At 43.3% G+C, this 17,267-nt stretch overlaps 1 protein-coding gene across 1 annotated transcript in view; it reads left to right on the top strand.

Annotated features, from left to right (window-relative positions):
- The window catches only part of LOC124795573, a gene marked incomplete at its 3' end in the record, with an annotated part of 358,941 nt that overhangs the window by 179,227 nt on the left and 162,447 nt on the right, over positions 1-17,267 (top strand). Inside the window, exons 10-11 of the mRNA XM_047259645.1 lie at positions 1,767-1,922; positions 7,403-7,583. Coding sequence (XP_047115601.1) covers positions 1,767-1,922; positions 7,403-7,583 — 337 coding nt within the window. The remainder of the gene's footprint in view (positions 1-1,766; positions 1,923-7,402; positions 7,584-17,267) is intronic.

Here is a 17,267-nt window from a genome sequence, read left to right as displayed (position 1 = left end):
ATGACATTTAAGCAGAGTCTTGGGCTCCTGACACATGTCGTGTCGTGTAAGCATCGGATCTCTGAAGCGTTGTAGGATCTTTTGTGATCACTTTATAAGTTCTATGTCACGCTATTCTGTTTGCTGATATCTTCGAAACTTTCTGTTGCGTATGTCTCCTTCCTACTTTCCATCAACATAGTCTTCATGCATTCGAATCACTTATAACGATGTTATAAGTTGTTTTCAAAATTTTTCTAGAGTGAAGCGTGTCCATAGTTTAAAAGGTAAAACCGCAAATTCGCCCCTCTACAATTTTTTTTCTTATTGTATGTCAAGGACCTTGCGGAACCGAGCGTTCAAAACTTTCCCATGCCAGACGTCTGCAGATTATATTACTAGTATATAATTTTTTGTATTTGCTTTGAATTGTAGACTTCTTTCCTTGCGTACCTCTGTTCCATCCTTCGGTCTTCATTCTTATCTTAAAAGTGGAAGCCTTCTTAGACTATTGCTGAGCTAGTTCATACACGCTCTCATTGCCCGCTTCGGTCCCTATTTTCAAGATCAAAGGTATGAGGGTAGGTACACAAATTATGTTTGCCTATTACTCTAAGTCAGGTAGAGATCAACGCGATGTCAGAAGCCGCTTCTTATGAAACGCCAGCATCAGTCTCCATCAGTTCCTTCACTGTGTGTATCATCGGGTCTCAAGCCACGGTATAATGTCAGGCGCTGTTTAGACGCCCGTTGAGTTTATCATCTATCTTTTCGCTCCACCGAACAACATTTTACAAATTTGTCACTTTTTTGATATGTAGAGCTGTTGTACAAGGATTCTAGAATGTAAACTCAAAAGACTCTTTCTCTAAAATATGCTGTAGACCTATACATCCCTTATGCCGTTATTGCTATTTTTCGTTCACTTTTCACTTTAATTTGGCAGTGCATTTCCTAAAAGTATTCTGTTTATTTTTTAAGAATGGTTTTTGATGCAAGGAAAAGAAGTAAATAAAAGTTATAGTTAACTCAGCGAGTCTTTTAAATTCGCTATAAGAGAAAAGATAATCTTAAATAAATTCAAATAGGCCTACTGTCACCTGTGACTTAACTACGCATTGAAATATTGATCTTTTGTCTTACAAAGGCAGTATCTATGAAACAGTCTTAGCGAATGTACGGATCGAGGTGGCGCAATGGCTAGCACACTGGACTCACGTTCGGGAGGACGACGGTTCAAACCCGCGTCGGTCCACCGTGATTTGGGTTATTCATGATTTCCCTAAATCGCTTCAGTCAAATTCCGGGATGGTTCCTTTGAAAGGGCACGGTCGACTTCCTTGCCCGTCCTTCCCTAATCAGGTGGGACCGATGACCTCGCTGTCTAGACCCCTCCCCAAATCAATTAGTGAATGTATGATACTCAACCTGAATGCCGTAAACAGCTGAGCAACAATATTGAGCCGGCCGATATGGCCGAGCGGTTCCAGACGCTACAGCAGTTCGAATCCTGCCTCGGGCATGGATGTGTGTGACATCCTTAGGTTAGTTAGGTTTAAGTAGTTCTAGGGGACTGATGATCTGAGAAGTTAAGTCCCATAGTGCTCAGAGCCATTTTTGAACAATACTGACTCAGGTGACAGTTGCTTATTAACTCAGTGGACAGGCATATAGCTCTTAACATATCGTAGGTGTATTCATAGAGCTGCAGGACTCAACTGTGAACTGTTGATCGAAATTTAGAGACTTAAGTGTGCTGTTTCTTTCAAACTTCTTTCCTGTTCCAGGCTGAGTGGAAGTGCGTTGCATCGAACGACTTCGGGCACAGCGTAACATCCTGTTTCCTGAAGCTGGTAATTCCGAAACACTACAAGAAGCCGCGCTTCCTCGAATGTCTGAGGGCCATATTATCCGAAGAGGGCGCCGTCAATCTGGAATGCAAGGTGAGGCCCGAGAAGTATAATATTATATCTATCTTTTGGTTTCTGCTCTAGAAAGGCAACTACAACTTGAAAATATTCGTTGATCCATTATGGACCGTGGGGCGACTGCTGGCATGTATCTCTTGATGCAATAATTTACCAACAGCCGTATGCATTGTAGGAATTTATTTTATGAACTTCTTATGTGCTACCAGTTTCGGCATTACACTGATGTCATCTTCAGGCCCCACACGTCATAGTCGTATAATCGTTATACACGGAGGGAGCCATATAACTGGAACTGTGAATCAAATTGTTATGCAACAGCTCTTGGTAGCCAGGCGACACAGTCTGTGCGATCTCGATGGGTAGTGTTTCATATCCACCATACAGCCAAGACCTGGCTCCCTATGATTGTCATACCTTTGCTCACACGAACCACTGGCTATGAGGACAGCATTAAGGCACAGACAACTATGTGTAAACCAGCGCAGAGAATTGACAGCGGTATTGGAAATTTGGTAGAAGGCTACGACAAATATCTAAATCAGAGACGCGACTGTGTAGAGACATATCTGCAAGGTGTACCTGAACGTTGCTAATAAAACCGTTTCGGATTCCACTGTGTTTTTAATTTCGCGAAAAGTGATATCTCGGAAAAAGTGGTCCTCGTATATATCTTCACTCGTTACACGTCCTAAAGGTTCACTTTCTTCATGGGCTCTGTGGAATGCAATGGATGACTTAATGAATGGATGAAAATAAATTTTAATGATAGGAGTGATGTCGCTTCGCTCGTTTTCAAGCAGTCATATTTTACGATGAATTTCTTAACATTGTCGGGTTCTTCAACAGCCTACACATTTCGACTCATATTACACATGAAGCACCAACACTGAATCTTGAAACTTTGGCCTCTGAGGAGACGGTAGCATCGTCTATTTACTTTACGTTTAATGTTGGTAAAATATAATATTATGAAATCGTCACAGCATTAATAATCATTCTGTAAATGGGTCCTGCCACGGTTGTAGAGCACACCGTAATTATGAAATTTATTTCGCTAAGGACCTTTTTCCCATATCACAGATGTGCTGTCAATCTACACAATTAAAAGACGGATGTAATTCTGTCGAATGACGTCGTTGCTGTAAGTTCAAAGGATCTCTGTTTCAATAAGTCACAGTCATTGCTACAAAGGGTAATATCGTTGGGGTCGTAAGCGTCTTATATCAAAAGAAAAGACGCACATCTGTCTGACAAAAAAGTGAAGCATCCAGAAGATATGGTCGGATAACTTCGAACACTGACACAACATCAGTGGGCATGTAAACGAGTAGAGTTGCAATTCTCTGTGACAGGTGGAACGGGACCACAGTGCATTAGTGTTGTTCGCGTTTGCATCTACGTCTACATCTACAGGGACACTCTGAAAATCACATTTAAGTGTCTGGCAGAGGGTTCATCGAACCACCTTCACAATACTCTGTTATTCCAATCACGTATAGCGCGTGGAAAGAACGAACACCTGTATCTTCCCGTACGAGCTCTGATTTCCATTATTTTATCGTTGTATCGTTTCTCCCTATGGAGGTCGTTGTCAACAAAATATTTTCTCATTCGGAGGAGAAAGTTGGTGACTGGAATTTCGTGAGAAGTTTCCATCGCAACGAAAAACGCCTTTCTTTTAATGATGTCCAGCCCAAATCCTGTATCATTTCAGTGACAGACTGTCTCCCATATTTCGCGATAATACAAAACGTGCTGCCCTTCTTTGAACTTTTTCGATGTTCTCCGTCGGTCCTATCTGGTAAGGATCCCACGACGCGCAGCAGTATTCAAAAAGAATCTAAGAGAATAGTGTTGTTACTGGGCGTGGCAGGGTACGTAATGGGTGTGAATGGCTTCAGATGTTAAGTGACCATTGTGAATGACACAGAGATGTCTCATGCTTGTGTGAAGCAGCATTATCAGCGCTTGACACAGTTTGAAAGGGAGGACGTTGTCGATCTCCATTTGGCAAGCTGGTCAAGTCGTGCGATATCCAGATTTCTTGGGCATTTCTAAGCAAAAGAGGAAAGATGTTGGACTGCTTGAGAAGTGACGGCAGGTGTTCTCGTTTTCAAGGTTCCGGTGGAGCTCATCTGACCATCACAACGGGGGGCCAGCTTACTGCGCACCAAACACATCGAAATCCCTTCATATCTGCGAGTAGCATTCGAGAACAGGTAACAGGTTCCACTGTGTCATCCTGCACCGTTCACTGGAGAGTGGCAGTAATGGAACTAGGGAATGAGCGCCCCAAGCGAAGGCTGCCGCTCACACACAGTGCGACCAACAGCTGTGTCTGGAGCGGTGCCGCGACCGGGAAGCGTGGACCACTGACGAGTGACGTCACATTGTGTTCAGTGACGAAGGGAGGCTCTGCAGTACTCTGGATGACCATCGCCGGCAAGTGCAGCAGCGACATGAGCGAAGGCCCCACTCTTCCAGTGTTTTCGACTGGCACAGTGGTGTTAATACTGGCCGATTAGCTCGTGGTGCGACAGCCGTAGGGCATGACTTCAGGCTGTGGTTCATAGTGACTAATGGAACTCTGCGGGCACAACGGTATATCGTGGACATCTTGTGTCCTGCTACGTCACGTCTCGTGTGGCAGTATCATCGTAATAATTTTCAAGTGGATAATGCTCGTCCACACATGGCACTTGTCTCTGTCATGTTGAGGCGCTTCCGTGGCCATCGAGGCCCCCAGACCTTTCCCCGATAGGAGGTGTTTCGGACCAGCTCTGATGTCACCCCCGTTACAGTGACAATATACGCGATATCGAGGACCTGTTGCGGGGCAACTTGCCTCTGGAAAGGATACAACGCCTTTGTGGCACTCTTCCCACACAAATCAGTGTATGCATTCAGGCAGATGGGGCAGGACGTCATCCTGATAAGGGGGCTCATGCTGCCAAATTACTCGTTTTTGTGTCACTGAAATAACATCCCATACCATCATGAGTATAGTACAATGAGTATAATTTCGTTTCCTTCGCCCCTTATGGGAGCTTCACTTTTTTTGACACGCAGCGCTGAAACGGCAGAAAGCGTGGGACTGTGGAAGTGAAAGCTGCTGGTAATTTTACTTGATAAATGTGACTTCATCATTTACTAAAATAAACCAAAACTTAAATTTACACATGAGTTAATTGGTGCTGGCTGATCACAACAGTTTGCTCTCGAAATATCTTTATTACATTTCGCAGTAGAACAACAAATTTCTGATTTTGTAACTTATATGAACATATGAAAATGTATGGCTACAATCACTGACGCACATTATATTAAACAACAAATAACAAACTCAGGAGAACACATACTATCAAAGAACCATGATACAGGTAAGAAAATGAACTGAGTTCTAGTAGATTGTATCAGATGCAAAATACTAAGACAAATATATGAAGAATCGTTTTTCATTTTTTTGTAGTTTTCTTTTCTTTTGTTTTATGTACAACATTTATAAAGAATAATGCCTTCCAAAATAAGAATAATTTAATGTTGAAATATAAATAAATTTTCTTAAGAAGAATTTAATAAGATGACAGGATAGAGGGGAGATTTGTTCGTACCATCACCGATTGTGACTGACGGTGAATACCTCGGAATGGTTTCTTCGAGCTGTTGACTGCCAGCCACTCTCTCTCTCTCTCTCTCTCTCTCTCTCTCTCTCACACACACACACACACACACACACACACACAAATGGTTACTACTAGACAAATAGTATTGCTAATCCTATTTATTACTAATCCTATGTATTAACTTTAGGTGCCCATCAGTGTTACCGCACTTGGTGATTTCTTGGCTAGATCGCCAGTACCTTATGCTTATTTACTGTGACATCTCGTCTTCCTCCTTCTGATTGTCACTGTTTTGGCTGTCACTGTGGGCATCGCTGTCCACCCTCTAGCGATAGTTGTTATGTTGCACATAGGCATGTCTGTTACGCCATGTCCGCAGGTGATCTTCATGTGTTGTTTTTGAAATACTGTTAGTCAAAATACGCTTACTTCTGCCCATTGTTCTTCGTCTCTTATTGCTGTGTGTATATCTATATGTCTGTTTCTGTGTAGTCTAAGTGTAGTGTATGTCTATTGTTCGCGTATTGCCCGCAGAAAAAGAGAGTGTGTGCTGGGGAACCTTATTCCCCCTCATGTGCATGTAGGTGTCTGCCTCAGACTCACGCGGCTTAAGTGCGTGGGATAAGGTCCGTGCCCGGTTAAGAAATGTACCATACCGCGGCTGAGATCGATATGTTTCATTCTCAACCGCTCTTTTATGTCAGGGAGGAAGTCGTGCAGTCTACGTCCGTTATCGCTTACACTCCACTGACCTTGCCATGTATCCAAACGCCAACTTTCAAGGTGACGTACCGTCTCCATCGGTTCACCAGTTATTGTGTGTACCTTATCTAGTCTCCCCATCATTAACCAGCACCTAGCAGCTCTGTACGTGATCGTGATATCTATGGGGCATATTCCGAGCACCACACACAGTGCATCCACTGAGGTGGTAACGAAGGCTCCAGGTAGCCTATGCAGGACAGTTCTCTGCACTCGTCTGACGGATTCTTTGTTGGTGACCAGGTTCAGTCTGTGTGTCCACGTGCCAGCTGCGAATCTAAGTACTGATTCGAAGAGCGCACAGTGGTATGTCCGTATGGCTGCTAGTCTGTACTGTTTTGAGTTTATCCTCAATAGTTTGTGTAGTATTTTTTGTGCTTTCTCTGTTGTTAATGTGTTCGTGGATATTCTATTTTTCATCTAAGTGTACTCCAAGATAAGGCGTAACGTGTGCTCGTTTGATGTTTGTGTCCCTAATTTTAACAGACGGATTCCTTTGGAGTGATCCTTTCAGTAATCCGTCTGTTGTTTTGTTTTCGGCTATCCTGAGTTTATTGTTGTGACACCATTGTGTAATTGGCTGTAGTATTCCACTGGCTTCCTCTTCTAACTGGGCTCTGTCGTCTGCAGGTGGTAAAACCAATAGGTCATCTGCGTAGGCGTCAATTCCGTCTGACCTGTCATCCTTATGCAGAAGTTGTAGGATGGGTTCGATTGTTATGTCCCACAAGATGGGGCCGCATATTGACCATTGAGGACAGCCTTCGGTAATTCTTTTAATTACTTTCGGCTGTCCATCTGCCATTCGACTAATCGCTCTTTACAGTAGTCTAGGAAACTGTTGTACAGTGATTGCAGTACCTCCTGATGTCTTAACCTCTTAAACATTGCGGGCCACCAGAGATTATAGAATGCCCCGGCAATGCCGATCATTACTGCCCTGGCGTATTTCTGTGTTGTAGTATTAATTAAGTGTAAGGCCTGGTTGGAAGTACGATGTGAACCCAGAATAAATTTTCATTTACGGCTGGAGTGACAACCTGGACAAACAGTCGCTACCTCGTGTCGCCCGTCAGACCGTACCTTGTAACTGTGTTGCTGTCGCAGGTGATCGGCGTACCGCAGCCGGTGCTGAAGTGGTACAAGGACGGCGCCGAGCTGAAGCCGGGGGACATCCACCGCATCATCTCGGGCCAGGACGGCACCTGCTGCCTCGGCACCTACACCTGCGAGGCGCACAACTGCATGGGCACCGTCGCCTCCTCCGCCTCTCTGCTCGGCTTCGAGGGTGAGTCTCTCTAAGGGCCGGTATACCTACCGAGGCGGCTCAGTGCCGCACCGAACCGTGCTGCATAAGTCAGCATATGAAAACTTGAATGGTCATTCTTACATTACAAGGAGTCTGCTGGAAGTCGAAGGCAACAACAAAAAATAATCACCATTTAATAGAGCTGTAAAAATTAGTTTTTGGTGTGTCTAACCGGTTCGAGAATTTCATAAAAAAATCTTCTTGACAATGACGTGTTGAACAAGGCTTGAAGAAAGAAACAAGTTTTGTACCGTAAGGAATAAGATTAGAAATTCTCTTTTATTTAAAATAATCATCTTTCGGACCTTCCATGAGCTTCTGACGAGATCATTCTTTACTAACTACCGGCTTCGACCATTTGACCATCTTTAGGTAAAATGAAATCATTTACAACAGCCTATTTGGCGACGTTGTTATTTTAGACAGAAGTATGGAGTCATAAGGAGAGCGTCTTCTTTTCCTGTCCCTACAGTATTAGACCTTTACCTATTACGACAGCATACGAAGATTAATGACGTATATCAGTGCGTTTTACTGTTGACTGAGCAGCTTTTACTATTAACGACTGTGACGCAGGATGACTTTTATTTCACATGATTTGACGCGACAGTGAGAATGTTGCCATATAGGGATGACACCTCATGATGACCGTACTATCGAAAGCCATTGTTAATAAAGATTAGTTCATCAGGGCTCTGGACGGTTCAGAAAGAAGAGTCTTTCACAAACGCTTGCAAAATGTGGGGGACTGCCTGGACAAATACAGGGAGGTCAGAAACGACTGAAAAGCTCATAAGGATGTTCAGGGTAGGTTGTTCTTTAAAATAACTACACTACTGGCCATTAAAATTGCTACACCACGAAGATGACGTGCTACAGATGCGAAATTTAACAGACAGGAAGAAAATGCTGTGATATGCAAATGATTAGGTTTTCAGAGCATTCACACAAGGTTGGCGCCGGTGGCGACACCTACAACGTGCTGACATAAGGAACGTTTTCAACCGATTTCTCATACACAAACACCAGTTGACCGGCGTTGCCAGCTGAAATGTTGTTGTGATGCCTGGTGTAAGGAGGAGAAATGCGTACCATCACGTTACTGACTTTGATAAAGGTCGGATTGTAGCCTATCTCGATTGCGGTTTATCGTATCGCGACGTTGCTGCTCGCGTTACTCGAGATCCAATGACTGTTGGCAGAATATGGAATCGGTGGGTTCAGGAGGGTAATACGGAACGGCGTGCTGGATCCCAACTTCCTCGTATCACTAGCAGTGGAGACGACGGGCATCTTATCCGCATGGCTGTAACGGATCGTGCAGCCATGTCTCGATCCCTGAGTCAACAGATGGGGACGTTTGCAAGACAACAACCATCTGCACGAACAGTTCGACGACGTTTGCAGCAGCATGGACTATCAGCTCGGAGACCATGGCTGCGGTTACCCTTGGCGCTGCATCACAGACAGGAGCGCCTGCCATGGTGTACTCAACGACGAACCTGGGTGAACGGATGGCAAAACGTCATTTTTTCGGATGAATCTAGGTTCTGTTTACAGCATCATGATGGTCGCATCCGTGTTTGGCGACATCGTAGTGAACACACATTGGAAGCGTGTATTCGTCATCGCCATACTGGCGTATCACCCGGCGTGATGGTATCGGCTGCCATTGGTTACACGTCTAGGTCATCTCTTGTTCGCACTGACGGCACTCTGAACAGTGGACGTTACATTTCAGATGTGTTACGACCCGTGGCTCTACCCTTCATTCGATCCCTGCGAAACCCTACATTTCAGCAGGATAATGCACGACCGCATGTTGCAGATCCTCTACTGACCTTTCTGGCTACAGAAAATGTTCGACTGCTGCCCTGGCCAGCACATTCTCCAGATCTCTCACCAACTGAAAACGTCTGGTCAATGGTGGCCGAGCAACTGGCTCGTCACGATACGCCAGTCACTGCTCTTGATGCCGGCCGGTGTGGCCGTGCGGTTCTAGGCGCTTCAGTCTAGAACCGCGTGACAGCTACGGTCGCAGGTTCGAATCCTGCCTCGGGCATGGATCTGTGTGATGTCCTTAGGTTTAAGTAGTTCTATGTTCTGGGGGACTGATGACCACAGATGTTAAGTCGCATAGTGCTCGGAGCCATTTGAACTACTCTTGATGAACTGTGGTATCGTGTTGAAGCTGCATGGGCAGCTGTACCTGTACACGCCATCCAAGCTCTGTTTCACTCAATGCCCAGGCCTAACAAGGCCGTTATTACGGCCAGAGGTGGTTGTTCTGGGTACTGATTTCTCAGGATCTATGCACCCAAATTGCGTGATAATGTAATCACATGTCAGTTCTAGTATAATATATTTGTCCTATGAATAGCCGTTTATCATCTGCATTTTTTTCTTGGTGTAGCAATTTTAATTGGTAGTAGTGTATTACGAAAATAATTCTATACTTTACGCCGTTTCTGTGTTAATTAGCACTGAAGTTATCCAATCAGGCTGCTGCGCGTGCAAATTAAAGTTTCCCGCCAGATACAATCAGTGTCAGGTGTTCTCGAAGCGCACGAAACTGGTCTGCCTTTGACTCTTGTTCGATCGTTACTACCGTCCCGCGTACAGTTTTTGTATCGCTCTCTTGTTCGGTTTTAGCACACCGAACGAGGAACACGTTTCGCGACACTCTCTGGCGGGCTGCTGTAATTTGTGCGCGCAACGACTTGACTGGCTAACTTAAATGCTAATTAACTCGGAAGCTGCTTAACGAATCAGATTTTTTTACTAACAGTTATTTCTGAGCACAGTCTACCGTGAAACGGCTATACAAGATTTTCAGACTATGTCTCATCACCCTGTGTTTCACTCTTTTAATGTTCCAGTCGAGATAAAAAAAAAATTCCATTTCAAATTAAGTAATACATTCTTGTTAAGCAAAATGGCAACTGCTGTTGAATAATTATTTATTGCTACAACTGATTTCGCTACCCTTGAGTTGTATCACCAGGTACATATTCAAATCATTCACAGTGTAACTCAGACGTTATTTCGCGGCCACATCACTCTCAGTTATGTTTAATAAAATGTGCGGGACGCCCAATAATCTTTACGTTTCGTAATAAATGGTTTGAATATGTACCTGATGATGCAACTTTAGTGTAGCGAAACTTGTATCAGTAATAAAGGATTATTCAACACCTGCTGCGGATTTGTATAACAAGAATATATTCCTACGCTCCTGGTTGGCCGCAATATAAAGTGAGTTGGAAGTAAATAAGTTCCTATATTTTAAAAATATATATATCTTTTGTTTAAATCTTACTATAAAAGAACACATTTGCCTGTTTTCGGTTCATTGCATCAAATTCATTGGTGCCTCGATGTAAGGATAACCGTGTCCCAACTCTGCCCCATTAGGGTGCTTGGCAATATATCTCAGCAACTGGTAGCCATTGACACCGTTTCAAACTGGGAATTCTACTTGTGTCTGTGGCATGTCTCGCCCACAACTTCTCTTTGGCGAAAATAATCAAGAGGGCTTGTAGGATAAAACTGTTTCCTGCATAGGTTATATTTTATTTGTAATCATTCTTTGCGTTCAGATAATTTCTACTCACTGGCCATTCTCAACTCTTACACGTAGTATAATAAATTATGTTTGTTTGAGAATGACCAAAACGTCGAAATTAGCTAACAGTTGACAGCTTACGCAGAAAGGAAGTTTCTCCTACAAAAAATTTGTTTTGGCGGCCAACTGGTATATACAAAAGGTAATAACGAAAGGAAGATAAGGACGGCGATCAGGCCGACCATATTACTGGTTCACATATCTCAGGGTGGATGGGATCGGCGGTTTATTACCCGGTAGCAAACTGTGCTCCTAGTTTCTGAGGCAGGGCGTGGATGGTGGCAGTAGGTACCCTCACTGACCGACCGCAGACTGGCAAAAGACGCTTTTTCCACTACGACACATTAAGTCTCTTAGAACTTCCGAAACGAATCAGGATCGTCTGACAATGAAAAGAAATGAATCCATCAACCAGTATTTTCAAGTAAAGTACGTCTTCAGACCAATGATAATCGAACCTACAATTCGTCTTGCAGTTACCATAGCAACAATCGTGTTACTAACGTAACATCTTCTAGTTTACTAAAAAAAAAATTTTAAGTAAAAACTTTTAATGTCTAGAAAGCAGTTTTACTATCATAATTAAAATTCAATAACTAGTTTCGGTTTCTAGCAGCAACTATCTATCAGGTCTGCAATACATGTAGGCAATATAGCCCAAGAAAATTATGTACAATCAAGTAGAATACAAAAACACTGTACAACACCTAAGCAAAAATAATGAGGACCCAATTCTAGAAGTGAAAGTGGCCATATAACAATGTAGTATAAACTATGTTAATGCCTTTCTGATAACATACCGTTCAAAACATGAGAAGGCAGTGAATAAGCATTGAAAAGCGTTTTTAGCTGTAGTCATGCAACAACATGCATTGGTAAGTACCAAAGTAAAAACAGTACGTAGTTGGAAGCAATTACAGTTCGTAGTAGCCTGCGAGTAAGCCAGGTCGAAAGAACTGTAGGCCGGAAATCTCAAAAAGATTACTCTACATCCAAATCAATTTAAAGTGTAAAGACAATAATAGCATAAAATTAAGATTACAAGGCAGAGATGTGTATTACGTCCTGAACTGGCAGCATGCCGTTTGTAGGAAGCAGATCCTACGTAACTGCAATTAATTCATCAATAATCCAAGTCCAACTAATTTTAAACCATAAAAGTAACAGGGGAATGAAGTTAAAAACTACAAGACAGGGAAGCTAGGCAACGTGTCATATGTAAAAGTTGTATCAAATGTGAAAGCCCGTCGATAAAAACGTCTAAGTACACAGTAGCACTAACAAATGTGAATAATAGGATAAAAGACGGATCATATGTGAAGGTCGAATGACAAAAACATCAAAGTACAGCGTAGCGATAAAAATATGAATAACATGCGGTCATTTCGCAGGTTGGCGGTCATATAGGAAATTATCCAGTTGCATGAGTAGAAGTTGGATGAAAAACTCATTACTTGCAATAGGATGACAGGCATTGTCGTGAAAGCAGTATACACAACGATTCCAGAAAGTGTCAGCTGTACTATAGCTGTAAACATATATGCCATAGTTCGTGGTAATTTTGTAACAAAGCTAAGTGATCAACAGTCATAAAATGAGAGGGAGATTCCATACCCTGATTTACACAAGAATGTTCCTGCGTGCCGTATAACGCAGTCATTTTTATGAAATAGTTACAAATCGAAGGATAATATTAGAACGCTGCAAGCCGCCAGTCCGACAAGACACGTCAAAACGAACTGAATTATGCGAGGGCTCCTACTGGCCAACCGAAATAGCCAACCAACATCAGCTGTCGTCTCATCTCTGTCTTGCAATTTTAACTTTGTGCCATGATTATCTTCATACTTTAAAATGAATTTGGATGTGGAGTAAGCTTTTCGAGATTCCCGGTCTACAATTCTTTCGACAGGTCTGCAACCTAGCTTGCTCGCAGTGACATTTTCAGCTACGTACTGTTATTTCTTTGGAATTTAACGAATCTACACTGTTTGCATGACTGCAGCCAACGATGTATTCCAATGCCTGGTCACCGCCTACTCGTATTTTAGACTGTATGGTACCTGATAGGCATTAACGTAGTTTATACTGCACTGTTTTGTGGCCACTTTTGCGTCTAGAATTTGCTTCCCATTATTTTTCCTCGAGTGCTGTACAGAGTTTTTGTATTCCATTTGATTGAACATAATTTTCTTAGACTATGATTCCTACATGTGTTACAGATTTGCAGACGGTTACAGATAGGAACCGAAACTAGTTGTCGAACTTTAGTTGTGTTTACTTTTAAAAGTGTTTTGTTTAATAAACTGTGTCAAGACCGCCGTCTGTCGACCCTGACCATGTCAGCCTCCACTGGCATCTTGTAGTAGTTGCAGCGAGTGAGTATGGCTAAAAATCCGAAATAAAAATCTCAGCTTAAATGAAAAAGTTTGTGTATATCTTCTTTACACTACAAAATTAAAGTCACTCCTAAAGTTTTATTCATAAAAGACAGCCAGCAAGATTTTTTAATTTAATCAAAAGACACAACTTATCAAAAAAATTACCAGACAAACTGTACTTAACGGTACCAGTTTTCTGCTCTCCACCAGCCTTTAATTTTGAAGTAAATTGTCTTTCCTGTAATTTCCAGCAGTCTGAGATTCAACATTCTGTTCCCTCCAAAAACGTATTTTAGTGTAAAAATCTTGGAACCCCATTTCCGCTGCTATCATGATTAACAGAAACATACTTACGGACGCTACAAACAGTGCGTAATGTTTCACTACATACATTCAGTACCATTAACTTTCAAAAACTAGCATTTCTTTTGAAGTTCCTACGTCAATGGGAAATTCATACTCCTTTAACTCGCTGATAGACACATGTAAAGAAGTCACTGATAGTCAGTTATAAAGAACAGGACACTGCAGTTGTGTAGTTGGCTTCTCACGGGTATGACCCGTAGACAGGCGAATTTTGCAACAGAGGTCAGCGACGAATTTGCAGTGACAGCCGTAGAGGTCATACCGTGTGGCTTGTGCAACAGCTCCTGGCTGAACCCCAAATGTTCGGAGCGCCATAGCCAAGACATCATGCACCGTGAATCTCTGTGACTTTCCTCGCTTAATGACCTGAGGTGTCGCACTCCACTTCTAAGCGACGCAACTCTGGTGTGATTGCCAGCGAAATCATTTGGCTTAGGTTTCATAACCACGCATCTTTAAAGTTAATTGCATAAGACCATGGCTGATTGATTTCTTCATTACGGACAAAGCTGCACATATGTCCCTTCATTGATCAACTTGCCACATACAAGGCACTAACTGTGAACGGATCAATCAGAAATTAATAGAAGCGATGGACATTAGGAGAGAGTAAACGAACTTACAGTTCAACGTCTAATCACTATCCGAGACACGTCGGAGGCCGGAGCTTTAGTTAGACAAGGACAGGTGAGGAAATCGGCCATGAAGACGCCATTTTGTTATTCAGGTGACTTAGAAACATAATGAAAAACTTTAATTGGGGTAACTGAATAGAAACCGGAAAGTACTCTTTTCGATAACAATCTAATATCTGAAGCAACGTACCGTTTTCCTTGATAGCTGACCGAAGATCCTTTGTTCTAAGTACAGGGGAGCCTAATTATTAGACACGCCAAAATAGCCTACTTAGAAAATAGTGCGATTATTCACACACGTTGGCAGTGCTTGCTTATACACTCTGAGAAAAAAAAAAAAAAACACGCACGATGAAGGAGTTACCTGAATGGGACGGAAATCAGTAGATATGATGCACATGTACAAACAAAGAAATGATTATAATTTCGAAAAAATTGGATAATTTATTCACGAGAAGGAGCTTCACAAATAGAACAAGTCAGTAACTCGTTGGTCCACCTCTGGCCCTTATGGAAGCAGTTATTCGGCTTGGCTGTACGTGTCATGTGGTCAGATATACTCCTGAGGGATATCGTACCAAATTCTGCAGAAATGCCGCGTTACATCGTCAGAATCCCGAGTGACTGGAGCGCCTTACCCACAATGCTCCAAACGTTCTCAACCTCTTAGAGACCCGGCGAGCTTGTTGGTCAACGCAGGGTTCGGCGAGCACTAAGACAAAAGGTAGAAACTCTCAGCCTATGTGGGCGAGCATTATCTTACTGAAATGTAAGCCTAGGAGGGCTTGCTATCAAGGGCAACAAAACGGGACCTGGAATATCGACGACGTCCCGATGTGCTGTACGGACGCCGCGGATGACAACCGAAGGAGCCTTGCTGTGAGAAGAAGTGGCGGCCCAGACCATCACTCTTGGTCATCGAGCCTTGCGGGAGGCGACAGTTGGGTTGCTATCCCACTGCTGTGCGGCCGTGCTGGTCATCGGGGCTCAGTTCGAAGCAGGACTCATCACTGAAGACAATTCTATTCCAGTCATTGACATGCCAGGCCTCCCCAGTTGAGAACGGCCAATCATCTCGGGATTTTGACGCGCTATTTGGACAGAATTTGATACGATATCCATCGGGAGGACATTCACCAACAGTATCAATCAACGCTAAGCCGCATAACTGTTTGCGTAAGGGTCAGAGATGTACCAACGCGTTAGTGACTTGGTCCAATCATCCATTTTTTCAGAATCTTTAATAATTTTAGTAAACATTTTTGGAATACAGTGCTCAATTTTTTATATTTTGACTAAAGTTCAGTCTTGATCACACCATTTATGTTTCAATGAGATAGGTAACCGGTTTCGGTTATTTTTACATTACCATCCTGAGGGAGCCATGGGTCTGATGATGGTTATGTAAAAATAACCGAAACCGGTTACCTATCTCATTGAAACATAAATGGTGTGATCAAGACTGAACTTTAGTCAAAATTTAATAATTTGTTTCTCAGTACTTGTACATCACATCTGACGATTTCCATCCCATTCAGATAATTACTTCGTAGTGCGTCGCTTTATATCTTACAGTGGACTTCGTTATATACGTATTCAAGCGTGTTTTCTATCGCACGTGTATTCTACTTCCTATTCCTCGTCGGTTATCGAATTCAACTTCTCGTCGACAGCAGGGCGAATCGAGCAAAATTATAGGTGGACAAAAAGGACAAGTTCACCCCCAAAAAAAAAAAAAAAATGGAAATGAGCGTATGGCAGCGTTGCCCGGGAGGCCCCTAGTAGGGGAAGTTCGGCCGCTGAGTGCAAGTCTTATTTCACTCGACGCCACATTGGGCGACTTGTGCACCGGTGATGAGGATCAAATGATGATGAGGACAACACAACACCCACCCCGGCCGGGAATCGTACCCGGGCCCGCTTGCATGGAAAACGAACACGTTACCACCCAGCTAAGCAGGCGGACATTCACCATACAGAATGTTAGTGAGCCCAGTGTTTGTTCTAGCGCTCTGTAGGAGGTATAGAAGTGGTTTCAGGCGGTCGCATGATACTCCACCACCGGCGCAAATTATGGCAGTGTAGTGGTGTGAACCGCCAGTCGATTGTATGTAGTCAGCGCAATAAGGTAGACCGGACTTGAAAATGCGACAGAATGACAGAAAGGAGCTATCGTGTTGAACGTACCTGTGGCCACACATGAATAACATGACATGTGCTCACATTCGCGAATATGGACGACCACAAGCTCTATAATGGAATGACGTCAGTGAAACTTTGTGCCGATCTGGGAATCGAACCAGCATTTCCCGCTTATCACGAGCGGTCGCTTTATCGTTGGGCTATCCGGACGCCGGCCGGAGTGGCCGTGCGGTTCTAGGCGCTACAGTCTGGAGCCGAGCGACCGCTACGGTCGCAGGTTCGAATCCTGCCTCGGGCATGGATGTGTGCGATGTCCTTAGGTTAGTTAGGTTTAAGTAGTTGTAAGTTCTAGGCGACTGATGACCTCAAAAGTTAAGTCGCATAGTGCTCAGAGCCATTTGAACCATTTGAGCTATCCGGACACTAGTCACGCCCACACCTAAACTTCCATGTGTCGTGAATCATGTGTCTACAACCTGCATTCGTACATTCATTATGTATACTACCGCAAAGG

The sequence above is a fragment of the Schistocerca piceifrons genome, chromosome 4, assembly GCF_021461385.2.
Source record: "Schistocerca piceifrons isolate TAMUIC-IGC-003096 chromosome 4, iqSchPice1.1, whole genome shotgun sequence".
NCBI classification, from domain to species: Eukaryota; Metazoa; Arthropoda; class Insecta; order Orthoptera; family Acrididae; genus Schistocerca; species Schistocerca piceifrons.
This window is presented reverse-complemented; position numbering and strand designations above follow the sequence as displayed.